General features: G+C 35.4%; 1 protein-coding gene across 2 annotated transcripts; it reads left to right on the plus strand.

The window, feature by feature from the left end:
- Positions 1-26726, plus strand: LOC123705575. 2 transcript variants are annotated; one of them, XM_045654426.1, is made up of 10 exons: positions 1-379; positions 476-601; positions 683-888; positions 969-1295; positions 5314-5508; positions 16860-16995; positions 18180-18319; positions 19240-19502; positions 20889-21098; positions 21413-26726. In XM_045654426.1, exons 1-10 carry the CDS (start codon positions 269-271, stop codon positions 25822-25824), a joined length of 6126 nt encoding a protein of 2041 aa, XP_045510382.1. In that variant the 5' UTR covers positions 1-268; the 3' UTR covers positions 25825-26726. The 2 variants fall into 2 exon arrangements, with proteins under 2 accessions (XP_045510382.1, XP_045510383.1); XM_045654427.1 differs by having other exon boundaries at positions 5332-5508.
- Positions 26727-27733: the final 1007 nt, after the last annotated feature.

The raw sequence follows: 27733 nt of genomic DNA on the forward strand, positions 1-27733 counted from the left end.
CTTGTAAACTGTTATGGCGTTTGTGTTCTCCAATACACAACGCATATTCGTGTCTGTGTTTGAGAATAAAAAATAAATTTAACAAAACTTAATTACATCATTCTGAAGCAACCCCGATAATATGGAAGCGCGTTTCGCATAGATTCCTTCATCGTACAGTGAAGGAATAGTGATTTAAGGTTATGTTACCATCTTTTATCGAGTTCTAGATAGGATTCTGTGAAAAAAAGAGGATCAGTTTGTGTTTTTCTCTACACAACATCCCTGAATGAATTTCTCACGGTTCCTTGACATACAATCATGGTGGGAAGTACCAAGTATTGCGTATTTTTGCTCATTATTTCGGACTGCTTTCAATCTTCTGGATTTTGACATTGAAGTGAGTAAAATCATTAACTCTCATATATTTACGTTGTTACGTTTTATAGACCTTATTTATTGATAATTATAAACAAAAAATATGAACATATTGTAGGAGCTCGAGGAAGCTCTTCTAACAGACGGAACCGAGGACTCAGGTAGTTCTTTGCTGACAGAGTTAATTGTTCGACTCCTAAATGGGTGTTTGGGCAACAATGACATCTCAGCGTTTAATTATCAGGTAATATACCCAATACTGTAAACATATGTTTTTTCGCGTACTACGTACTAGATATAGGACCAACTGAACCTTTTTTTTCAGATGTATTTGAGACGTCTATTCCGGCAAAAATGTCAGGAATCAGGACGATACAACCCCTTCAATACTGACATTGACTTTCAGTTTCTGCCGCTGCGCAGAAAAGTTGAGATCCTGTATGCACTATGTGATTTCCGATTGGACGCTGAGGATGTTTTTGATTTGTTTAAGAACCTGGAAGCCGAGAGCCTGAGGGTGGAACCACTCGGGTGAGTAATTAACATATTGAGTACAAAAGTTGCAATGTGTATGAGAAACAAATACTTCAGGTGGGATTTTCCTTGTTTAGATGGGATGACAATGACTCAGCTTACTGGTATTTCTACGGCACAAGATTGTATAGAGAGGATATAGTGAAGAAGCCAAAAGGAAAAAAGAAAAAGAAGAGCAAGGATAAGAAGCGCGGCTGGCTACATGGGGAAGAGTGGAACGATGATGAAACAGAGAGGGTGTGGCAGGTCGTGTGCTTTACGGAAGAGGATTGGACCCACCTGACACAGAAGTTCAGCAAGGCCACCAGCAAGGTTGAGAAGGAACTGTTCCGATCGCTTTCGCAGAATTTTATGCCAGAAATACCAAGACTATTTCAAGAGAAGGAACGTCTACAGCGGAAAAGGTAAGTTAAATATGTATATAATGTACATAACACATTGAAATGCGCTCTTTGATCATCATCATCATCAGCCCATTATGTTCCAACTTCACAGGATTAGGCCTCCTTTGAAGGTAAAGGCCATAATCAACATTGACCAAATGTGATTTTTAATTTTTTTTTTAATGACAGGGACTGAAGACTTAAATCTATTTTAAATTTGATAAAGTAGCAAAAATAATCTGAGGAAATTTTGTGGTTTCATTGAATTTAATCTATACATATAATAAATCTGTAGAAGGGTCAATTCTGTACATTGAAAATATTGAAAAAATAAATACCAGGGGGTGTTACTGGATCGATACCAAACCCAAATATGTGATTAAATCAATTTTTGTCTGTCTGTCTGTCTGTCTGTATGTGAAGGCATCACGTAAAAACTAACGGTTCGATTTCGATGAAACTTGGTATAATTATATCTTATTATCCTGGGCATAAAATAGGATACTTTTTATCCCGGAAAAATACGTTGAAAAAAAAATAAATCTTAATTTTTCCGCGCGGACGGAGTCGCGGGCGGAAGTTAGTATAGAAATAATTTTATTATGAGAACATGCAACTTGATTCTAGGTAATAGAAAACTGAACTTGTTCAATTTTCTGTTCTTAGAATATCAGATTTATATTCTACTAAAATAGGAGAAGAAATGTTTTGTTAAGATGTAACTCATTGAAAGGATGTAATTGGATAACACAAGTTTGCATTTTCTTTTGTTATCACTATTCTTGTGCAAAGCATTCTTTGTTATTTTTCAATGTTCCTTCATATTACAATAGCACCTAGATTAGTATGTCCTATAAATATACCTTACTTGTCTCTTTCATGAAACTTAATGCGTCAGAAATATTTGTAATAAGATATAGTTACATATATTTCACATAAATTGTAAAATTTTGTATGTGTGTGAATTAAATCAGAACATAATTAATTGGAGCCAAACTACAAGCTTAAGATGATGTTTAAAATTTAGGAGATTTTAATAAATGTTCAGTAACTTATATTTTATCTGCATCTAGAATGTTTCACCTAATATTTCTATAACACTTGATCATTACATTGCCATAACCGCCATACTTCCACCCCCATGGCAAAGGCAATATTTTATTAAGTATAATATTACTAACGATTGCATCTATTTTCGTACTTCCATCGATTTTAACTTACTAACTTGTTGGAGACAATAAAATATTTAGAATAATTGAAAATCGATGACGTAAGTAATGCAGGCGATTACCGATGCAGCCTGCACCTGGCTGTTAGCTGTTTGTTTCCATCAAGTATTGATACTGCTTGCCAACCATTTACTATGTTTGTGACTAACATTATATGCAAAGCGACTTTTTTATTTTGAGCGAATGTTATTAAGTATGACGCACTTTTAATAGCCATATGAAAGCATTGCAGCAAGCAGCAAAATGAATTTTGCGAAATTGCGAAAGATATATTTTGATCGAAAATTTGGAAATTCCGATTAAGACAAATGACGATTCCGACAACAGAGCAATAAATTTGTTGATAATAAAACACAATGCTGTGTGATTCCGCGTAGAACTCTTTTACAATTCTAATTGAATGTTTATCAATATTGATCTCTAGGACAAAAAAAAAACATAAAAACGCATAATAGTATTCAAACTCGGACAAGTAAATGCGATTTTACCACAAAATGCGCGAGTTTTCTATTAGAAATGTTATTGCGCATCACATTTGGACTTGTAAAGGAAACCATACGGCATGTATTCCATCGTCCACGTGCCACGTGGGAGCATTATGTGAAAGCATTTTGTATCAAAATGAACTTTAGTGTGGCCCTTTTCTATCCACTGGACGTAATTTTGTTTACCGACTCTGATCATAAGAGCTTTTCCAGTTCTCTTTCATACTAAAACAAAATCAATAGCGAAATAAACATCATATTTTTATTCATCCTGTTTTCTATAAACTAATTGCAATTATAATAATATTTTCTAGTATTTAAAATACAAAAGTTGAGCGTCAATACATTTCAGCGAAAGCTCAATTCGCCTGATGCGCAAATAGTTTTCATGTCATTGTTCATTATGGAAATAATAATATTATTGCTTCTCCTGATATGATTTGATTTTCTAATTTGTATTAACTTAACTAGTTATAATTTGCTAGATTTTTTATATCACGTTTTTTTAATATTACAACAAAGTGTTACATTTTTGATAATATGATATTTAGTGGTACTTTGTCAAATTAAATGAATCAATTAATTTGGTCAAAATCAATGATGCCGCCTCTTTATGGGATATCCGTATCAGGTTGTTATTAATGAACGTTATCACGTTGCATTGGCAATTAATTTACAATACACGATACAACATATCTGTATCTACGTTTCCGATGACCTGCGTAATTGATAACAGCGCTTTGCTGTGCGTTCACAATATATGCGAGATGCCCTTGTCGTTATTGATTAGGAACACAGCCTAAACTCCAGAACCGAAGTCCGCTTGCGATGCAATATTTACTCTCAGCTAAGTTATGGGAACAACAGAGGGATGCTCGCGAATGAAATATTATTTTCTCGATTCTCGCAAACGCTTTGACGCTTGTTTCTGCTCCAGGGGTTTTAATTTTAATTAGAGTTTGCGACCAGTGTACTATGGCCCCCGGAGACAGAGCGCAATTACGTACAGATGCCTGCGAAGGTACCTGTTGAAAGCTCTCTTTACATCCTTAGAGTACTTGAAAAACGGCTCAACCGCCTTTGCGTCTCTTTAGTTTTCAAACTACGGTCCTTTGACGTGACCAAAAAGCACAAAAAGCGCAGCAAAGTTACATTTTTTGTGTTACTTTATTGAAAGTACTATAATGAAATTCTGAGTCGGATGAAATTATATTTCAAACAGTTTATATTTAGGAGTTATCTCAATATGTTTGATATTTTATCGAGTTCACATAAAAATGTCTTTCATTTAAGAAAATAATCCTAAATATATAAAAAAATGCCTATATAAAAACATTATCGATTTAACGCATGTAGGTACTCTACACCTACGTGTGTTGATACACCTACGTGTGTTAAAAATAATGTGTGTAAGGATTAAGAAAACCATACGGTCCACTCTCGGTGCTCTTGCGTAGGTAGTCAAGAAAATTCGATAATAATGTAAGGCACGTGTTGAGTTTTCTCATAATAATGAAGGCCTTCCATGTACTTAAACTTGAACACATGGTAGCGTGTTAGGAATGGTTAAAATTTAATAGGTATATGGTTTCAAAGTTCTAGTGTAGGGTTATTCTTCGATCACATTAATTATGGGTGCTGTTTATGAAGTCAGCTAAATGGTTTGGCTATTAGCTAGCTCCCTTCGTTGCAGTCGATACTTCAAAGCTTCACTTTCAACGATAGGCTGCAAGGGACAAGTCACCTTGCCAAGGGCTTAAGATTAACTTGCAATAAGTGTTGAATTTCTTTAAATACTCTGATGTTTTCACAATGGCAAAACGGAAGCATTTGATAACACTTGTCCTTGAGATTCCTATTGAACTTGTGTAGGTTAATTTTGAGTAAATCAAATACCACTTCATAAGTTTTTATTTTATCTACAAAAAATTAAACCAAAAAAATTCCTCTAGTATATTTCAATTTAGACACTTGCTTTTCAATACTTTAAAAATAGTTCGTATAGAATATAATAGTTGTAATGATCATATTTATAATTTTTTTAATTCGATCAAGATGCATTCTCATCGTCACACACATTATAATGTGGCAGTGTGCGTGAAGCACATTGTCTCAACCCAACGCGATTTTACAATACGCTTGGCTTTGAACACATGTGTTGCGAATAAAAGTTCGCAACGCGCCACTCCGCACCCCGTCACAACGCCATGGCAATGGCTTCCACGCGGAGTGCGCGCGATGCTTGCGAAATGTTGTTTTTTTTTTTTAATTAACCGTGTCCCTTTTGGTACTGTGTATCGAGCGGTTTGTAATTATGGTTAATAGGTTGCGTTTGCCTCGAAGGTTGCTCGAACTTGCCCCGCGGCGCACGTCTAGCCGCGTGCTGCAGAAGATCCGGCAGAAGGAGGAGGAGGAGAGCAGCAAGGCAACCACAGATGTGGACACGTCGAAGGACTCCGACAGCAAGGAGAGCCAGGACCTCGCGCGCCGCAACCGCGCCAAGCGAAGGAATCTGCTGAGGTTAGTGTAGTGTTCACTGTTGAAACGTGATGTTTTCATTTGAAAAGTTTTTGTTTTTGTTTGTGTTTTTAAGCTTCGGTTTCGGTAGCGACAATTTTGTCTCGGGGATTATTTTGAAATGAGCTTGGAAAATTAAATTACTATAGTACAACGATGTTATTGTTTATTATTTTTATATCGTGATTTTGGTTTTTCTATAACGTATTGTCGGGGAAATAACAAATAATAATAAAACATCAATTATCTTAAAATAAAAATAGTTTGGAAAATCCAAAAGTGCACGCCTCATAATCTCATCCTTTACAATAAAATTGATTATTTATAAAGAGTACACTATAAATATAAAAAAGAAATAAAATAAAACAGTTGGAAAAGTAAAGAAAGCGGTACCGTAATAATTGAGCTATTTTTCTTGTGGCCCCACCTAGATGTGAAACTGCGCAGGTTTAAGGGACTGACTACCAACTTATTTTTTTAAACCTTGGCTTATAGTATAAAGAATCGAGTTTATAATGGTGAATTTTGAGTACACTATAAATATAAAAAAATAAATAAAATAAAATAAAGAATATAATATATAGATATACTAAAATTATGGAGAACAGTCGATATTTTTTTTGTTTATTTAATAACAATTAAACCACATCGAATCAGACCCTGAAAAATGAAAGGGTTCTATTCCTGAGCATACTCAAGCGTAAGAGAAAAAAAAAGACTCGATTAGTAAAGTATGGGAACTATATTTTCTATCACCAAAATTTATATTTGTCATCAAGTTGTATCACCTAATAAATAGATCTATCACCACGAAATATTTTCGTTCTCAGATAAACAAAAATTGTTCCCAGGTATGAATTATCAAATTAATGTTAATATATGTGCAAAATAAGAGATCGATAACCAATAAAAAAATGTTGTGTGGTTTTATGAAACCACGGTAAAAGTGAAACTGTTCGAACGGTTCCGAACACTGCTTTGTGTAGCGCATGTCGCGTGCCGAGTAGGTATACCTACTCGGCAGCCGCGATACACGCGACATGCGCTACACAGACCAAAAAGTTTGAGACGATGTAATAAAAGTTTCACTTTAAAATTATATTGCATTACATGAATATAAACTTCGTTCTTATAATAACAGTTTTGTTACTTAAATAATAGCTCTGTGCTCAGAATGGTAGATCTGTCACCAATTAAATCGATTATCGATCCCTGACTGCGACTCCTTTTTATTTGATATTTTGTCACCAATACAGTAGTAACATTTTATTTCGTTCAGATAATAAATTAATAGTATTCGTTATCAATTTAATACATCAATTTATAATTTTAATGAAAAAATGATCAAATGGGCGGAGACAAATTGGCGCGCTTTAAAAATTGACATGTGCAAACATACTATCGGATTAGCCATATAGTCTAAGATCCGGCTGCAGGATTAGTGCGTTCATCGGTTTTTTGCTGAAAACCGAATTTTTATGTATATTTATAATTAGGAGAATATATATCGACTAGGTTGCCAGTCAAAATTTGGCCGCAAGCATGTTTAATTAAAATTTTTCTAATCGATTTTTGGGAAAAAAATTCGTTCACTTGTTTTTTGAATAAAATGTAGTCTACATCACGGCCAATGATATAAAAGATTCTAAAAAATCACGGTTGCCGCTTTTCAACTGGCCGCAACATCTTGGCAGCCTCGTGCAAACAGGTATGATTTCGATTCATTTTTACGTTCATAACGTACATTTATGAATCATATATCAAATCAAAGCTATTTTTTTTCTATTTATTATCATATATGGTTGCCTAATTAAATCCAGCCGCAAATAAGGGTTGCCGGCTGTTAAAAATTATAAATATTTACGCCTATTAGTACACCGACGCATTCGCGTGCGGCAGCGAAACAACGAGAAAAAGAGAGGATCGGCCGTTAATTATATTAAATCAATATTTCTTTTTTAAATTTGTCATTTTGAAAAGGACGACATATTTTCTTTCACTCAACCTTAAATATTCAACATCTTTAACAGCCGGCAACCCTTATTTGCGGCCGGATTTAATTAGGCAACCATATATGATAATAAATAGAAAAAAAAATAGCTTTGATTTGATATATGATTCATAAATGTACGTTATGAACGTAAAAATGAATCGAAATCATACCTGTTTGCACCAGGCTGCCAAGATGTTGCGGCCAGGTGAAAAGCGGCAACCGTGATTTTTTAGAATCTTTATATCATTTGCCGTGATGTAGACTACATTTTATTCAAAAAACAAGTGAACGAATTTTTTTCCCAAAAATCGATTAGAAAAATTTTAATTAAACATGCTTGCGGCCAAATTTTGACTGGCAACCTAGTCGATATATATTCTCCTAATTATAAATATACATAAAAATTCGGTTTTCAGCAAAAAACCGATGAACGCACTAATCCTGCAGCCGGATCTCGTACTAATACGCTTAAAGCTGGCCAACCCCCACCAGAAGCAAAAAATGAGCTTATCGACCAGAAAATAAAAAGGGGGCGCCCTTCGAAATCCAAACCAGCGCTGATTATTCAGTGATTATTGTTTTTTGACAATAAATATTGGTTATTTTAACTTTAATTAAGTTTTATCATCAATTATGCTAACCATTAGCCAGCTATTAAACCATAGCTGATTATTCACTGGTTACCTATTATTTTTAAGAATAAATATTGATTATTTTAACTTTTAGTAACATAATATGATTTATTGGTGATCTCTTTAAATTAGTTTGCTTAAATACTTATTAGGACACACCTATTATAATACATACAAAAAAATTTATTTGGTACTAGACCTTATATCTCAGGATTTTAGGTGATTTATTGTGGAACAGATTTTGCATTGTTTGGTGACTACATTTTGGTGACAGATCTACTATTTTGAGGACAAACCCTATTATTTAAGAAACACAAAACTAATTAAATTGGTGATAGCTTAAATGATACCCGTAAAGTATTTCGATCGCTATCGTGTTAACAAGAAAATCCTCCGCACATACAGACACACGGACGTCCAAGACAGAACTTTTTATTTATTTATTTATTTATAATTATAGAATTTCCAACAAAGGACACAGTTCACGTTTATTACATCTTATTAAAATACATAATCTACTGTACCTTTAATTACAGGAAATTACAGCGTACAACATACGTTCAATGTTCATTACAATTCAACTACAATTTGTCATTTTATTAAAAAAATATTAGGTATATAACAATAATAATTAAAGAGCCATTATATAAATCAAACAAGCATTACTATTGCAGATTTTAAATTCAATAATATGTAAATTTGCTGAAAAATAATATAATATAAATTTAAATTAATTTTTATAATATAATAATAATCTAAAATTTTAATGTAATAATATTTTAAATGTCAAAGTGCTTGAATATTCCAATTAAATTCATTACAATTCATTCAAACTCCTTACATAAAATACATTTAATAAGAAGAAGAAAACAATAACAAAATATTTCTATCACTATCACTCATTACAAATTCTGAGGATCAACGATTTAAATTCCGTTAATGATTGACCGAAGATGTCTATGTCTCCCGAGATGCCCGTGAACTTAATGTACTCGTGGGAGAGTCTCACTATGGGTGAATTTTTGCCTAGATTTGTCCTGTATGAGGGCGCACTCAAGAGGGAACGGGGTAGACGAGGGACTCTAGACGGTACATTGATACAGAGCCTACTAAGTAATGCAGGACAGTCGAGACCGTTGTTTAACAATTTGTATAAGAACGAAAGATCAGCTATAGTGCGACGCGATTCGAGAGATGTCATGTTAAAGTGTTTTAGCCTGCCTTCATAAGAGCTTATGGATCTTACGATACCAGCACGGTAAGCAAGGTGGCGTACAAGTCTTCTCTGAATATTTTCAATTCTATTTTTGTGAATCTGATAGCAGGGGTTCCAAACTATACTGCAATACTCCAAACGACTGCGCACGAAGCTATTATAAAGGAGTAGAGCAGTAGATGTGTTTTTAAATTCTTTTGAACAACGCAGAATAAATCCAAGAGAACGGTATGCCGCTGCGATGATGACATCATAATGTTCTATAAAACGTAGCTTACAATCCAAATGCACTCCCAGATCGCGAATCGTAGATACTTCCATTAGAAAGTTACCCTTAATGTGATATTTGGAGAGTATTCTATTTTGGGAGCGAGTAAAAGATATCTGGTAACACTTGCCACAATTCAGATACATTGCGTTTCTTTCGCACCAATTAGTCAGTCTATCTAGGTCAGATTGTATTAAATCGGAATCAGCACGAGATTTTATTTGACGAATTAATTTCAAATCGTCAGCAAATAGAAATGGTGTACTGTGCTGGAAAATATCAGGTAAATCATTAATAAATATGTTAAAAAATAATGGGCCCAGGGTTGACCCTTGAGGCACTCCTGATGTCGCTAAGAAATACTCGGACTGAACTCCATCAAGAACTACCGACGACTTTCTTCCACATAAATAAGACGAGCACCAATTCAAAATATTTCCTGTAATTCCAGAGTGTTTCAACTTGTCGACCAATATGCGGTGGCTGACTTTATCAAAAGCCTTAGAAAAGTCGGTGTAGATAGCGTCAACCTGGAAACCACGGTCTACGGCATCCGACACGTCACTTATGAAGGCAACTAAGTTGGTGTTCGTAGATCTCTTGTTGACAAAACCATGTTGTTTGAAAGATAAAGTGCTTTGGACAGTGGAATATAAATGGTTATATACAAGGGACTCGAAAACTTTTGACATTGTAGAGAGAATAGAAATTGGACGGTAATTAGAGACCAGATCACGTTTGCCATTTTTGTATATGGGTACAATCCGAGCCAGTTTCCATTTTGCAGGAAATATTCCCTTCTCAAGTGAGGCGTTGTATATATACGATAGTGGCAAAGACAAGGCTCGAGCGCAAGACGTCAAGAAAATAGGTGGTATATTATCAGGTCCCGCACCCTTAGACCTATCTAATTTAGAGAGTGCTCTGTAGACGGCATGTTGAGATATGCCAAAAGAATTTGTGATTTTAATAAGGGAAACATCATTGGATGAAGAATAATCGGGTGAAGTATGTGTTGGATCGAATACAGAAGAAAATTGTTTTGCAAATAAATTAGCGATATCAGAAGGATTGTTGGCGACTTCTGAATTCAAAACCATCTGCGAGGGATAAGTGGATCCGCCTTTCCGCAAGTTCTTAATATGAGTCCAAAAAATTTTAGGCTGAGTTTTAACCGCCTTTTCAATCTTGTCCAAGTAGTTTTTGTAGCAAACTTTAATTAGGTTGGCACTTTCCTTACGCAGATAACTAAATTCAAGAATGTCTAGTGGATTACCATATTTTTTTACCTTCTTACGTAATTTTAATTTCTTTTTAAGCACTTTTATAAGGTGATTTGAGTACCAAGGTGGATAACCACCTTGGTATCGAAAAGTCATCGGTATATGTTGTTTAATAACATTATTGATAACAGCATAAAAATTATCAACAATACCATCTATTCCCTCTGTTGAATTCAGTTCATGTTTCCAGTTAATGCAGTCGAGAGCGTTAATTATTGTATTGTAATCTGCTTTAAAAAAGTTGTAACGATATGAGGGCTTCGGTTTACATTTTCTAATCATTTTAGTATTAGGTGTGATAACTAAAGGGGGATGGTACCTGTCAACTTCTCTTATAGGACTAGGGCATATTGTTATATCAACGCAATCAATGTCTGACAGTACCAAATCAAGGACTTTACTTTGAGAATTTTTAAATCCATTGCGCTGAGTGAAATCATGCAAAGTGAGGAAATCCACCAAACGATCTCTTAAACGAGAACCACTGCAAGAAGGAAATAGTAAGAGGTTTGTATTGTCGTATATCCAATCAATACAGGGGAGATTAAAATCACCAAGAAGAATCGTAGAACCAGACGAATATCTTTCAATGACAGAACTACAGTTGCAAAGGAAATTATCTAGTATATTATAAGTGACAGGGGGCGGCAAATAGACAGCGCATATCTTTATAGAATTATGGAAATCGCCACCGGAACCAATAGCAATCCATACATCCTCATAATTACTCTCCCAATCTGACATACGACTAGACAAAATTTTATTAGAAACTGCAATGAGGACTCCACCTCCCAATTTCTTATGATTACTGATATTGGAGGATTCACGATCGCGACGATATACAGTGAATGTGTTATCGAAGATTTCATTGTCAAAAATCCCACCGTGCAGCCACGTCTCAGTTAAGACATAGACATCATAGTCTGAACTCTGTATATGCTGACGTACATTAACCAAATTACTACGTAAACCTCTTGTATTCTGGTAATAAATTTTTATAGAATCGAATATAAAAATTATAACAATAAATCTTGTGCAATAGATAAACATAGTATTATTACGCAATTAGGATACCGACTTCAATTTTTCCAGGCTTCCTATGACAATAGTCTCAGATACCTCGTCCTTTTTCATAAATATTCTACCACCTCGCACCCATACAAATTTGTAGTTAATTTCTTTTGCTCTGAATCTAGCGGCAGCATGAATTATTTTGTTAGTCGGTGATAAATGCTCAATAACATAAATAGGTGAAGGTGTATCTGATGCAATACCAAGGTCAGCAGAGTTCAATTTGTTCTTTTTGTTGTTCTTATTATACTGCTGGCTAGCTGCAAGAAAGGTGTCACGAATCCGAGGGCTGCTAAATTTGACGAGTACAGATCGTGGCCTGTTACTTTTTGTATTAATTTTAGCGATTCTGGAGCAATACATTATGTCGGTATCTTTTATGTCGCATTTAATGACCTTGCTGAGTTGGAGAACTGTATTAATTAAATTTTCTGAGCGATGTTCTGGCACACAATGCAATTCAACATTATTAGACCGTGCATGTTGTTCCATTGAATTTAAATCTCTTCTCAAATCCTTCAATGAGTTCATGAGAGAAGCGTTATCTTTTTCCAATTTATTTATTATAATACATTTTTCTTCAAGTGTTGATTTAATTTCATCGTATTGTCCGCTGTAGAATGTAAGTGATTGCTGAAAATCGGCTATTAGGCTATTGATTCTATTAAACTGTTCGCTGAATAGGGACTTAACCGATTCTCTAAGAGCCTGACTTATTTCTTGCCTAATAATTTCTCTCAATGAACTGCTTTTTAAATCGGTTAATAAAGTGTTGTTGTCTGTATCAGCCGGAACGTGTTGCAATTCTTGACCAAGAAACGCGCAATCCCCAGATGGGGAAGGCAGTCTTGCCGCACGGACCGGCGTATTCGTGTTATCCACCTTAGGTTCCTTGATTAAACATCCAGGGCATATCCACGAACTCTTAGTTTTAGCATGCATTGATTTGAAACGCCTTTCAGTTATATTCGCGCAAAGAAGATCAAACCAAAGATTGCACTTAAAGCATTGTAGGCCATCTCGGCTTTTAAAAGCGCTCATGCAACCGGCACAATTAATTATTGTAGACATGACAAAGCGATTATGAATCAAGTCCAAAATTTGACAAAGTAGCGCTTCAAGCTATGCACGATATGAGTACGTTTAGTGGTATAAGTAGATTCAAAGCAATATAATTCTGTACTTGCCGTCCTGATGTTCTGATTTATAGCCTCGGCAGAAAGGTCGTAAGCGCCAGGGAATCAGCGTCGCTTACGCGTTTTTATCGTAAACAGTCTTAACACTTCGAAGTCTGTCTCACATTAATGTTTTATAATAGTTTTATACTTTTATTTTGTATTTACACTGTACACTGGATATTAAATTGTTCACTAATAGTTCGTTTATATAGTTACTGACGATTATGACACTGTTCAAGACTTAAACTACACTTTTAAATAGTTAAATTGATGAAATAAACGGGAGCAAATTATACACACTGATGAATGACCAACGGATCTTTTTGAATTTATTATATTGATATATATAGATATTTTTAAACTGTTTTTTAACTAGTTTAAATAACAAAAATGACATCAAAAATATCATGAATGTTAAAAATAGTGTTTTTTCTTAATATGTGTGTGTATGTATTATCTTACAAGTGCAATGTATGATACATAAAGACATTTTAAGTTTGAAAAATCAGATGTTTTGCGCGAAGTGACAGTAGTACCCACCTCAACGCTTCGCTTATGAGGCGTGCAATAAAATCTTTTTGTTTTTGTTAAGATTCAGTTTGAATCGATCGTCTATGTTGTCTCGCGGTAATTTTTTTTTTATTAAGTTTGTTTCCAATTTCATTTGTGGAATGCATAGGTGACAGGCATTTTTTTTAAATAAATGTATAGTGTAGGCATTTTAATTTCATAGATTGTTTCTTATTTATCATATCATAGATTTGTTCAGAGAATGTTTATTATTGTTCTAAATGTGTCTTATATTCTTATTATATATTATATCACGTAAGTTACAGTAATACAAAATTAATAATGCGCATGCAAATCTTCGCTAATTGTCGTATTTCCGAAGACACTCGAATCATTGAATCGTAAGAGCCCTAAACAACGAGCTTGCATTTTACACCTTGTTCAAAAGAAATAGAAGTCAATTCACGGTCATACACAATCAAAAACATATCGAGCGGTAGGTGACGGTAGCACAGTTGACAGATATATACTACGTACACAGTTAGGAAACTAAGCCCCTGCGATGAAATTATGACGTATAGCTATAGGGCTGTTACCTTTTTGATATTTAACCGACTTCAAAAATGGAGGAGGTTATCAATTCGGCCTGTATATTTCTGTTTGCTTTTTTTCACAGTTGACTTTGTGGTAATTTTGAGATTAAAACCCGTTAAAATTAAAAAATAGTGTAGCCTAAATATGAATTTACAAGAAGAAACAATCTCAATAAAATATATACCTTGTAAAAGTAAATAGGTACGTTTTTTTCAGTGCTATATTTCGAAATCTTGTCTTTTTTCGACGCCGAAGGCTATTTTAATGTAGGTACATACCTAAATTATTCATAATGCTTGATATTTGTATGATACATATAAGTATTCAATAATTATTTTAAACCAGAATTAACAATACTTGTATGTAGGTATACCTACTAAATTATTTTTGAAACGATAAATTAAATTAAATTAAAAAACACAAAATATGCAAAAATAAATTAAAATTATTATTATACGAACATAGAACCTCCTTTTATATAACCTTTTTGTTTTAGGATGAAAAAGAAAATAGTTTGACAGGCTTAGTGCTTGACAAAGTGGTAAAGTCACGTATCGATAAAAATACAATAATTATTATAATATCTATCTTTTTCTTCCCTAATATTTACGTAATTATGCACATAAATTTAAACAAGATTTTTTAAGGTTTCCATTTTTTAGATTTTCGTGCTCTTCTAGATTGCGTAAAAAATAGATGCGGTCTTTAAACAGACTGGACTCCTAATAGGTACTATTAATTGTAGCTATCATTTTGGTAGAAAATATGTCAACATAATTTAAAACTCATACTGCCATATCTATAGAAATTAAAAAATAGTCTCTTTTTAACTTGTAGTCAGATACGATACAGATATATGTATATTTATTGAAAGGGCTACAAACTGAAACAATCGATATTTATTTAATGTGAAATGACATCACTTTAAACTTTTTTCCACACTATATTCAAAATCTGTGGATGTGTCACCCGCTACTATCGATCCCCCTCAATACCCTCGAAAACACGCTTTATGGGGGGGGAGCCATTTCGAACATTTTGTATGAAGTTTCCTTACTGTATGTATCTGTATATAGTGACGGTAGCCTGTCAGTCAAAAAACTCAAAAATCCGTCAGTTGTCTTTAAATATTGGTGGTGACTGTACGTGTTCTCTCTGTGTGGAATTATATAGAGCTGCTATTACGAACCCTTCTTGGTTTTGTTTTTAAAGGTGAATTGAATTAATCGATGAAATGATTTACACAGGTGATGGCAGTAGGGAAAGTGAAAATGAAGAAGAGTTCCGATGTATCTAAAATGTCAGAAATAAAGATAATCCCTGATTTTGATTGTTTTTATTTTTTTTGTAATTGTCATAATATTGAAGAATGATCAGTACTTACTTTAAGAGCGCTTATTCAATTTAACGCAAGTCAAAATCTCCGCGATCTATTACGATAGATCGCGGCTTGCGCTATCCTTTTACTATGAACAGCATAGGTCCACAGGAGAGCGCCGAGCAACATGTCCTCTCTCTGGGAAGGCTCGCTGCCGACTGATTTTAATCGGGTCGCGCGCAGTGTTTTATAGTACTTTAAAAAAAATTGTAGAAAAATAATAGAGGTACCTTAGTTGATTTTTTAAATTTTATCTTATAAGTAATACGTTCTTTTATTGCAATATGTATAAATTATATTCAACTAAGTCAAATATCTTGGTGAAAATAATCATTTTGTCGAGTATAATTTCTAAAAAAATTCACATTGTTCGGATTTTAATTTCGTAAGTTAGGAGTCCAAATTAAAAAAATCTTTTAACTAACTATTTTAATAAGGATTTTTGCAGTTAGTTAAAAAAAATGTGTGTTAGATCTGTCAGCAATTTCAGATATTTTTAGCTTCGAAATTGACACTAAAAGTGAAATCAAGTAATCATCGGCTCAGTTATCTTGATGGTATTCACAAATACTGTATTAATTGAAAAAAACTCTTAACTAACTATATAGACAATAAAATTCCCTAAAATTATTAGTAATTCATATGTTTGTAAGATAAGTGGTTGATGGACAATCTGGTTTGAAAAATCACATATTTGAGCCAAACAGCGCACGGACCGCGTACACGGCCTTAAATACTTTTGAACTGAGATTTTAATGATAAGATTTACATATATGGTTTAAATATAAACCTGTGTTTGAAAACTTTTTTTTATTTATTTAAAAACCATACTTTATACAATATAAATTTTGTGTTATTTTAACCTTCTTTTCTTCCATCATTACACCAGCTTCAGTAAGACACTATAAAGGTACTATATAAAAATTTCCAAGTAAATCAATCCAACAAAGATAATATATTCGCAATCGTGGGGTTATACTCGCTATTTACTTACAAGGAATTATCGATATCATCTTCGGACGCTCCGAGAATATGACAGTTGCCGAACAGTGACGAAGATTTCTATGCGCATTATTACTTTTGGAATACTGTAATATCATGTTTAATTTCAAATAAAAAAAATGAATGATTATTATATCCAAGTATATGTACCATAAAATAATAAATTGAAATGGAACATCTGCGTGTATTAAACTTGGGTCAAAGTAACATTGTTTATTTGCACATCCAGATCCAAGTCGATATCCTCGTCATCATCAGACAGCTCCGACAGCTCGGAGCCAGAGGAGATGCCGCAGAAGAGCAGCAGCAAGTCGAAGACCAAGAGCAAGGGAAAGAAGTCAAAAAACTCATCCGCTACGCATAAAGTAAGTTATAAACAACCTTTCAAGACTTAATATATTTAAAATCAACCAAAAAAATTACTATTTATTTATTTTTTTATTATCCAGGATAATAAGAAAACGAGAAAGAAGGAAAGTGTTTATTCTTATACCACACTATTGAATAAGTAAACAAAATCAAGGACTTTAAACTAAACAAACAAAGAAATCAATCTAAAGATTTTATTTTTATTATAAGAAAATTAATGTAAAAAATAGAGCAAAAAAAAAAAACTTAAAATTAAAATGCAACAGTACAGAAGTAAATATAATAAATTGTTGTATTGCCACTGTTGTTTGATAAGTGTATAAAGTTTGAATTAAATCTATCGAAACAAAGTAGGTAAAAATCGAGACTAAAGAACTCGGTTACATACACATTAGTGAGCCTCGGAAATAAAAACTTACGGGCAAACTGAAAATCAGCGCTGTTCAGGTGTTAAAACCCGACAGCATGGTCATAGTCTGATCCGATTGCCATGTAAACTATTGTATTTTTTTTTTGTAATATAAGTAGTTGTTAAGTGTGTGTAATATGTGGCAATAAATATTTTTCTTTCTTACGAACATATAGGTGAAGACAATATAAACGTGGTTAAAAAGATACGCTATTAAGACCAGGCATTCTAAAATAATTTTTACGCAAGCTCCGCCCCATGCACCCCGCCACTCCGCGGTCCGTGCATTTCCCGCAAATGATCCGAACGTCGCGCGTCGCCAGAATACAGAGAAAATGTTACAATTACGTAACGTACGTGGAAAGAAAAAGACCCAATAAATCATATACGTTCCATTCCACGTATAAAATTATATTATTATTTCGGAATATTAATGCAAATTCACATAAAATTTAGAGAGCCTCCTCTTAATTGAGAACTTTAACGTCGTTTTTGTAAATCTAAGATAATATTTTTATGTCACGCATAAAATAAGCTTAAAACCTGGTTTTTTACAAACTCAACCAGAACTTTATTTTTACGCTGATTAATTCTTTTTAATGCATTTGCAATAAACTCCGTCTATTTTAATAAGATTTCCGCGAACTTAAAGCAATTAAGTAAATAAATAAAATACACATACACAACCATCCTCACAAACTTTCGCATTTATAATATTAAGTAGGATAGGATGTTGCTTATGAGCGTTTTAACTCATAACGTTTGTCACAGGGCGAACCACCACCGGAGCAGCCGATACGCACCGGGCGCAAGACGAACAACTCGCTCGCGTCGGCCACGGGCCAGATCGTGATACCGGACAACGACGAGCCGGTCAACAGCACTAGGCGCAAGGTGAAGACGTCGCAGATGTGAGTGTGACACTGTTTTTGAAAATTGTGGTAGAAATTAATGTTTTAGTGTTGTATTAGTAAAAAAAAAATATCAAACATAAAAAAAAGACGGAAGACAGTAAAATTAGAACCTTCTCCTTTTTTTTAATCGGTTGAATCAAACACAACAATTAATTCTCGTATGGCAGATTTCGGGTGGCAGCTGGCAGATTTTTTTTGTCAATTAGAATGTTTTCTGATTCACAAAATGTGAAAATTTAATAGATACAAACAGGTAGATCTTCCTAATAGTTCAGGATACATCGCCCATTTTTGCAAGTGACTACTATCAAGCTAATTTTCCGTTTGTAGCTTTATTTTGATGAGACGCCCAATAATTTCGTGTGCGAAAGTCTCGATTGTGGTAGCTAACAGAGATAACAAGGATAAAAATTTTTGATTTGATGGTTCTCAAATATTTATTACTAACTGAAGTTTTTTTTTTGTTTTATCTCAAGATAATTACCTAAATTATTCGAAAAAACATTTGTCCTACAAAATCTATGGTTGGTTCAAAGAGTCCCCCTTTCCAAAGTGTATCGATAACGAGGTCTAACAAGCTGATTTTTTTGTTTTCACTTAGTTAATGTTTATATAATTCATCAGACATATTGTCCTATAAATTGCGTAATAAATATTTGAGAACCATCAAATAAAAAAATTTATCCTTGTTATCTCTGTTAGCTACCACAATCGAGAGTTTCGTACACGAAATTATTCGGTGTCTCATCAAAATAAAGCTACAAACGGAAAATCAGCTTGATAGTAGTCACTTGCAAAAATGGGCGATGTATCCTGAACTATAAACCGGTCTATAATCTAAATTGTCACAATTCCTGTTGCTTACTAAAACCACAATAATCATTCCATCTCATAAAATTAATTTTATTGGATTACAGATTTAGCCAGACGGACGAAGACATCCAGATCGACATGTACAAAGTGCTAGAACAGCTGACGAACCACGAGGACGCTTGGCCGTTCCTGGATCCAGTTGAAGAGGAGTACGCTCCGAACTACTACACGGTGATCCGCCGACCCATGGACCTCCACAAGATGGAGGAAAGGCTGGACAGCGGATTCTACCCGGACTTCTCGTCGTTCAAAGCAGACTTCAAACTGATTGTCAATAACTGCAGATTGTACAATGGACATGATAATGGTAGGATGGGTATATTTTATTTATGTAGGTTTGGAATATGTTGTAATTAAAAAATACAAATATCCTTATTGTAATATTTATTTATTGTAATGGATAAAAATGATCGGTGTCTGACCTTATTTGAGATATTAAACTGAAACTCAAACATTTATTTATTCAATTAGACTTCTTATAAAAGCACTTTTGAATCGTCAGAACATTTTAGTTCAGGATACATCGCCCATTTTTGCAAGTGACTACTATCAAGCTAATTTTCCGTTTGTAGCTTTATTTTGATGAGACGCCCAATAATTTCGTGTACGAAAGTCTCCAATTGTGGTAGCTAACAGAGATAACAAGGATAAAAAATTTTGATTTGATGGTTCTCAAATATTTATTACTAACTGAATTTTTTTTTTGGTTCAATCTCAAGATAATTACCTAAATTATTCGAAAAAATATTTGTCCTACAAAATCTATGGTTTGTTCAAAGAGTCCCCCTTTCCAAAGTGTATCGATAACGAGGTCATCATAAATGATTACGTACTAACAAGCTGATTTTTTTGTTTTCACTTAGTTATAGTTGAGCCAATTTAATAGGCAACATTTGACGTCTATCAATTTTATCTTCGAAGAGAGGTAACCTGCTTAAAAACATCGATTAAAGTGAATTAATCGATACGGATTTGAAACATTTGTCAATCGAATTTATTAATTTATGATGATTTTTATTCACAAGTAATCAATGCATTCGATTCTAGATGTTATATTTCGATTTTTAGAGTACCGTCTCTGGTATTTAAAAAGAAAAAAGGTTTATTGACACAAAATTGTAGCGACGTCAGTTCTTCAATTCAGAAATTGTTTATTATGTTTAGTATGGTTTATCAGTAAAATGAAATCTTAAAATTACTTATATCGGTCATTATTATTATAAACATGTAACCATAATTGAAAAAAGTTAATCAAATGTGCAGTTCTAACAAAACGAAATATCATGTTATTCTATATCGTCGTTACTAGGTTACGTTGTTGAATTTTGTTGAACTGTCAAATGTTGCCTATTAAAATGGCTCTACTATAATGTTTATATAATTCAACAGACATATTGTCCTACAAATTGCGTAATAAATATTTGAGAACCATCAAATCAAAAAATGTTATCCTTGTTATCTCTGTTAGCTACCACAATCGAGAGTTTTGTACACGAAATTATTCGGTGTCTCATCAAAATAAAGCTACAAACGGAAAATCAGCTTGATAGTAGTCACTTGCAAAAATGGGCGATGTATCCTGAACTATTTACAAATTAATACATTAAAATTAGCCATGTATAAATTATTGTACCTAAATACCCTTCCTTCAACATATTATGTTATACTCTAAAAAATCGAATTTTCCTGACAGAATACACAGCAATGGTGGACAACCTGCAAGCGGCGTTCGACCGCCTTACCGAGAAGTATCTATACCGTGTGTCCTCATCCGATGAAGAGATAGCAGTCGAGTACCAGCTCCCGACTCCAACCAGGCGCCATAAACGCAAGGCCAGCGACTCGCCGGCCAGACAGGCGCCCGGGAAGAGAAAAAAACGAAAGTCACATTCCGAAGATGCGGGTAGGTGTACATTTTGTTCATAAAGTAAGAGATAATGATTAAGATGGTGGTTCGAAAAAAATACTTTAAGGATTTGGGTTAAATTTGATGTAAGTGGAATGGGCATGTAGGTACTTATATGTTAATTACTTATATGTTATCAGCAACCGTTCATATATGTATAACTCAATTATCTTTTATGCAAGAGAAATTATTATCAGAAAGATATTCTCCTAAGTTCGCCAGTGTGCAGATATTATTATGAAGTACCCAAGTTACATGAGTAGGTATTTTTTTTATAATATTTATCATATCATTTTTTCGTTATTTTACAGAACCAAAATCAAGCACCTCTTCAATCAAGAAGGAGAAATCTGATGATGACGAGCCAGAAAATCCTGCGAGTGACAATGATAATGACGAAGCTCAAGATAAAGCCGACAAGAAAAAAGATGAAAAAGGTGACGAAGAAGAAGACGAAGCTGACGCGAAAAAATCTAAAGAATCTCACAAGGATAAGGGGAAGAAAAAACGCAAGGGCCACCATCACCGGCATGGAAAACATTCCAAAAATCACAAGAAGAATAAAGAACATGGATCCAAGAGTAAACATGGCAAAAAGCACGGCAAGAATAAAGACAAGGAAGGCAAAAAGTCGAAGCAAAAGAAGAAGAAGAGTAAGCATCAAGATCCAGAACCAGAGCCACCAGAGATTTTAAAGCGTAGTGACTCTCAAGAGTCGGTGTCTAGCTCGAATAGAAGTCGCAGTGCCAGTCCCCTGCCCTCCATTCACACTCCCTCTCCTTCTCCTACAGAACTCGACAAACCAGACACCAGCAAAGCTGAATTTGACAAAGTTGACTATGATCAACCCGCAACATCAAAACATCATGCTGAATGTGAATTTCTCAAAGACAAATATGATAAAATCAAGGAAAGGCGGCGACATGCAGCCAAAGATGTATGGGAATCGCTATTTGATTATAAGCAAAAGAGTGACAAGCACAAGCAAAATCTGAATATTCCGGAAAAGGAAAAGAATCAAAAGCTACGTGAAACAATTGAAAAATTGAAGGCTAAAAATGAGAAATACAAAGATACATCACTATTTGCTAGTCTGTTCACTCCGCGGAGTACTAGGCGGGTGGAAAAGAAAAAAGATTATAAAGAGGACGATAGTGACGATGACTGCTCTGATGATGAGCCCCTTGAAACCGTTAAAGGAAAGTGCACAAATAAAAAGCAGGTTAAGAAGAGTTCAGCCAAGAATGAATCCGCATCTGAGGCATTAGAAGAAGCTGTGAAAGATATCAGTAAATGGCTCGATGAAGCTCCAAAGGGATCCACTGCGAGCTCACCTTGCGACAGCCCTGCTCCTACAGTCTCAACTGAAGAACAAGATAGCAGCAGTCGCCAAGACGACGAACTATCGCAAGGAGAAAGACCACTCGCCAGCAGAAAAGAAGCTTCAAGGAAACGCCCCTCTTCACGCGAACCTAAACTGATTAAACGTCGCGAAATACAAAGAACTATTGATAGACTTCAACCCGGAAAAAGCAAGGGCAATTTATTGACTAATCTTGTTAATAAAACCGCTGATAAATCTGACGACACTGATCAATCAGGTCAAGCCAATAAAGCTCGAGATTCGAAGGATGAAGAACCGAGTCCTAAACTGAGTCTGGGATCTGTATTACCGACTGTTGATTTTACGCTCGGTGATGATCATAACTTTGGTAAAGATGAAAACGACAAAGAACAGACAACTGCTTCTAAAGCTACTGAAACAGAAGGAGACGTAATCATACCTGAGATTATTATTGAAAAAGAACCAGAAAAAATACCTGCTATATGTAACAAAAAAGATGCAGAAGTTGAAACTGAGCCACCATTTATGATGAAGCCTAGCCAGGAAAAAGCCACACCGAATCTAAGCGCCTGGTTCAAAGCGTTTGGAGCGCCTAAAACAACCGCGCCCGTTGCTACTACCAAGAAAAAGGCTGAAGAAACTGAAAATGAAGAGAAACCAGTAGAAAATAATGAAGTAAAGACTAGTCCTCGGGTGGGCGCAGTTAAATTTGACTCTCCTAACGATCCGAACTCACCAAACCCTGATGGAGGAGACAGCCCACACCCGAGCATGTCGGCGACACCTCGTCAAAGAAGGACGAGCACAGGCAGTTCAATTTCTGAACGATCATCGTTCAGTCAAGATTTAGATTCACCGCGACATCAAATGTCACACACATCTCCGCTATTGAGATCTCCGGCTTCTCCGCGAAATGACGATTTCCAAAAGATCACATACCCCATAATTAACGGCACAGTCCGAGCTGGCTTCTACCAAGATACGACATCTCTTAAGAGTAGCCCAGATAAAAGTTGCAGTCCTCGCGAGGGTCCACAGTCTCCATACTCTCCGTATCCTCAACACGTATATGCGTCATCATCTAGCGCACCCGGTTCCGCGACTCCAAACTATTTCATTGACCATAACAAATCCCCGATACCGACGTACACTCAAAACGCGCCCCCTTACTATGATTCAGCTAAAGCTACAGCTATCAATAAATCGACTAGAGCCAATGATGATTACAACTCAGCAGCGCCTGAAATGTATCCCAGTCATTTCAATAGCCCATACTCTCCATCTTCAGCACAGTATTCACCAGTGCAGACAAATTACTCACAACCCCAAATATCACCACAGCCGACGGCTAATTCTAATTCCCATGTTAATCATAATGCTCCACTGATGCTTGAACCGAAATCTTCGTTGTTCCCAGTGAAAAAGCGTACTTACAACGAACCCGAGCAAATTCAGCCGGATAAAGTTGTTCAGCATAAAGAACCAGAACCACCGAAGAATGACTACGCTAAGATAACACAAGTCAACAACATGGCGATGGCTGCCCCGTCAGTGGACGATATAGCTCTCGCTTTAAGCGAAAGATCTCAAATGGCGAAATTGAACAACGCCAGGGACATGCGCCCGCCTGAATATACAGACAGGCAACAGTACGACATTCGGAAGCCCGCCTATGAAAATAATGAGCCAGCGCATGCAAATAAACGTGACATGAACAATGTGGACTTAACTAAACCACTCGGAATGACTAAGAAGGACGGCGTGGACATGGTTAATATGGGATACTTCAATACAGAAGATAGAAGGAATAGCACCGACAATCGCGAAGTGGAATATCTGGCACGAGAAAAAGCATCCTCTCAAGCACATAAGGGTTATGAGATAGAAGCGATTGCTATTAATCTCGGAATGAACAGCCAACAGTTACCGAGGCCGCTTTCTAAACCCAATATAACCGGTTGTAACATGACTCCAGCGCATTCTCATGAGCGGCAACACACTGACATGAGCATTAATCAAAATATAGCCCACGCTCATCAAAATCAATATGACCACTCAACTGGTCAAGCGATAAGCAATTTTTCACTCAATGATATTGAATTGGCCAATAAAAAGTTATATGCCAACAACATAGCATCGTCTACTGCCTTGGACTATGGAAACTGGAAGAACACCAACCAAATGCGTAAACAAGATATCCTACCATCGGACTATTCTTCTGCCTATGCAGTAAATAATGAAGAAAAGAACAAGGCTGACACTGCAGCAGCCTTAAATTATAAAAACATGCAACATCAGCAGTACAATAACTATGCAAATATGCCACGACACAACCAACGGACGCCGGAATTGTCGCAGAATATTCCATCTGAACTAAGGATTCCCAACCCTCGGGGAATGCACAAACCTGAGAATGCTATTGTGACATCGAGTGCTGATGACGCTATTGCTAAAAATATTGACGCAATGGCTAAGGCCCAGAAAGCAGAAAAACTGGCTCAAAACCATCCTCTCGTCTCCTCTATACCTTATAAAACCCCTTACAGCACTCATTCTACCCTTCCAATTGATTCACTCCGAAATTTGCCCAACATTCCTCAAATGTTGGAGAGATATTCTAATGACGAGCGCTATTTATCCAGCTTCGCCACCACTACTTCGTCGTTGTACCACGACAAAACATTTCAAATGGCACACATGTTCAATAAAGGTCTAGTTTCTGACGTCAACACGACCGTCTCTCATAGCAACATTTATTCGCAACCCGCCGTGTCAATGAGCAAGGATAATAATGTCGTATACAAAAATACAACAACACCGACAAACGCTCAAATCGATCCTAAAGCGAAACCGAAAAGAAAGAGGACCGCAGACCCGAAGCCGACTCTTCCCACCGCGCAAACTTACCAACATCCGACATCTTGCGGGAACGACGTGTTGACATCGGTCAAGACGAGCATAATGCCGACGACCGCGTTTAACTTCGGAGCGTCGACGAACATGGCCCTGAGCGGCATGTACGGGGAGAACGCAGGGTTCTCGATCGACGACTTCCGGAACAGCACGAGCCAGCTGATGGCCGCGAACTACATGGCGGCGGCGGTGGCGCACCAGCAGCGCAGCAGCGAGGCGGGCGCGGACAAGCTGGGCAAGCCGGCGCACCAGGCGGCCGGCGCCGGCTTCCCCTTCATGGCGCACTCGCAGGTGCGCGCCGGCTACGGGTTCGGCGACGCGGGCTCGCCGCTGTACCAGCAGTACATCCAGCGCTACCAGGAGGAGCTGCAGCGGCAGACCATGGGCCTGTACCCGCCCGCCTACCCGCCGCCGCTCGGCGTGCGCCAGCCCTACGACGCCATCAACCGCTCCTCGTGGATATAATATTGGCTTTACGGCCGACCTCAAGGCGAGTGGACTTACGCGTGTTACGACCCGGGATGCTCAGGATGTTACCGGAAAGATTGAATTGTTTGTAGGTTTGCCATACGTTTTTTGAATTTTACGAACGTTTCATAATAATATAATAACGATCGCTGTTCTACATCATGACAATTTTATCTTTTATGCATAATATTTATGTACGTGCAATCTTCTATGTTCGTGTTATATTAAAATTATTGATGTTAGCGTTTCAAGCATAAATCCCTCTTAGGTCCATTTCGAAAGATATTCTCGAGTAAATGTTGAAGCGAATCGATGTTAAACCCAATGTGTAGTTTGCTGTCAGTTTGAATATTATTATATAGTAAATTATTAAATAAATAAATGTTAAATGTGAACAAAACAGTTCGTAGCATTTTTGCGTCTGAAGTAGTATAAGGAAGTTATTCTTATTTTACTTGTACATTTTGTTAGCATACTTAGCATTTATAGTTAACTTTTTTATGCAATGTTCTCATTCTCTTGAGCAGGCCATGCAATATCAGTAGTAATTTTTTAATCATATTATTTCAATATTATAATTATAATAAATGATTATGAATATTTCGCTTCTAAGCTTTTAGCTTTAATTTACTTATCGCTTATTAAGGTCACATAATGTATTTGTTATTATTAATTAAAATTTTATGTTTAAATTTTCTTTTACCTTGTTGTGTAAATATTTTGATAATTGTTTTAAATCATGTTTTATTAAATATATACCTAATTATACTTTCGCTATATACAAATAATTTTGAATATTATTATAATTCACTGGATTTTAGTGTTAAGACTTAAGATTGATGTAAGAATCTATGAAATAATTTTTTGTGTAAAAATGAAAATAAAGATTTTCAATGTGCTTCAGAATATTTAACTTCACCTTACATTATGCAGTAAATGCATTATGTATTTGTGCAAATTTTTATGACCCAAAATTTGAATCCCAATGTAGTAAAATATTAATCACAATTTGTAGTTTTAATGCAAGTGTATATAATTTCATTTTAGTGACTATAAAGAGTAATAGAAAACCATTTTGACGATCCAAGTAAATTTAGTGTTTTGATTTGTATTCACTCAAATAGGGATACAGTTTCAGTAAGTTTGTATTGGCATATAGGTAATATTACGTAGATGTTATGTTGAATGTTGTTGATTGGTACAATTTATATTATCTTCACCACATGAGTGGGTTCGATTCCCATCCATGAAAAGTGTGGAGCGAAGAACATTGTCTTTTTCTGATATCTAGGTGTTTAATATTTATTTAAAAGTGTATTTAAGTAATTTAATTGTCTAGTTTAATAGTACAAGCGTTTTTTGTTTTGCAACTAGATGGCATTTATGGGATTACTGGAATTATATCTATTGGAAAAGTGTTGCAAATGCCTCACAATTTTGATTCATATTATTCTAGTAAATTAGATGTCTATTTACATTGAGATAATATTTAATATGGAGACGATACCGCCTACATCACTTATGTTCCACTCAACATACGTCATGTGGCGTAACTGCACTCAGTCGCTTGCTCGCTCATTGGCGCGAACGTCACGCTCATTTTTTATTTGTTTTAACGTGAAACGCATCAAATATGCCTACGTGTGTGTTACGATATTGCACAAATAATACAAAGAATACGGAAAAGTGCAAAGGAATAACTTTTCATCAGTAAGTAACTAGATAATAATTTTTAAAACTTAGTTAGAGCAAAATTTTTGGCGGGCGACATTTTGTCATAGATTAAAAATTTAAGATATGACATTGGGCATGAAATAAGTGTTGTTAGTAATATTTGCTGGCGTATATTTTTATAGTATAAAATAATAATTTTACATATTTAGAAAAGCATAGACTGGTTGTTAAT

This window comes from Colias croceus, chromosome Z, assembly GCF_905220415.1.
Source record: "Colias croceus chromosome Z, ilColCroc2.1".
In the NCBI taxonomy this organism is placed as follows: domain Eukaryota; kingdom Metazoa; phylum Arthropoda; class Insecta; order Lepidoptera; family Pieridae; genus Colias; species Colias croceus.

Coding starts and splice junctions, on each gene's coding strand:
- LOC123705575 (XM_045654426.1), top strand. CDS start 269: ATGAATTTCTCACGGTTCCTTGACATACAATCATGGTGGGAAGTACCA. Junction 380..475: donor TTCTGGATTTTGACATTGAA/GTGAGTAAAATC, acceptor AACATATTGTAG/GAGCTCGAGGAAGCTCTTCT. Junction 602..682: donor TCTCAGCGTTTAATTATCAG/GTAATATACCCA, acceptor CTTTTTTTTCAG/ATGTATTTGAGACGTCTATT.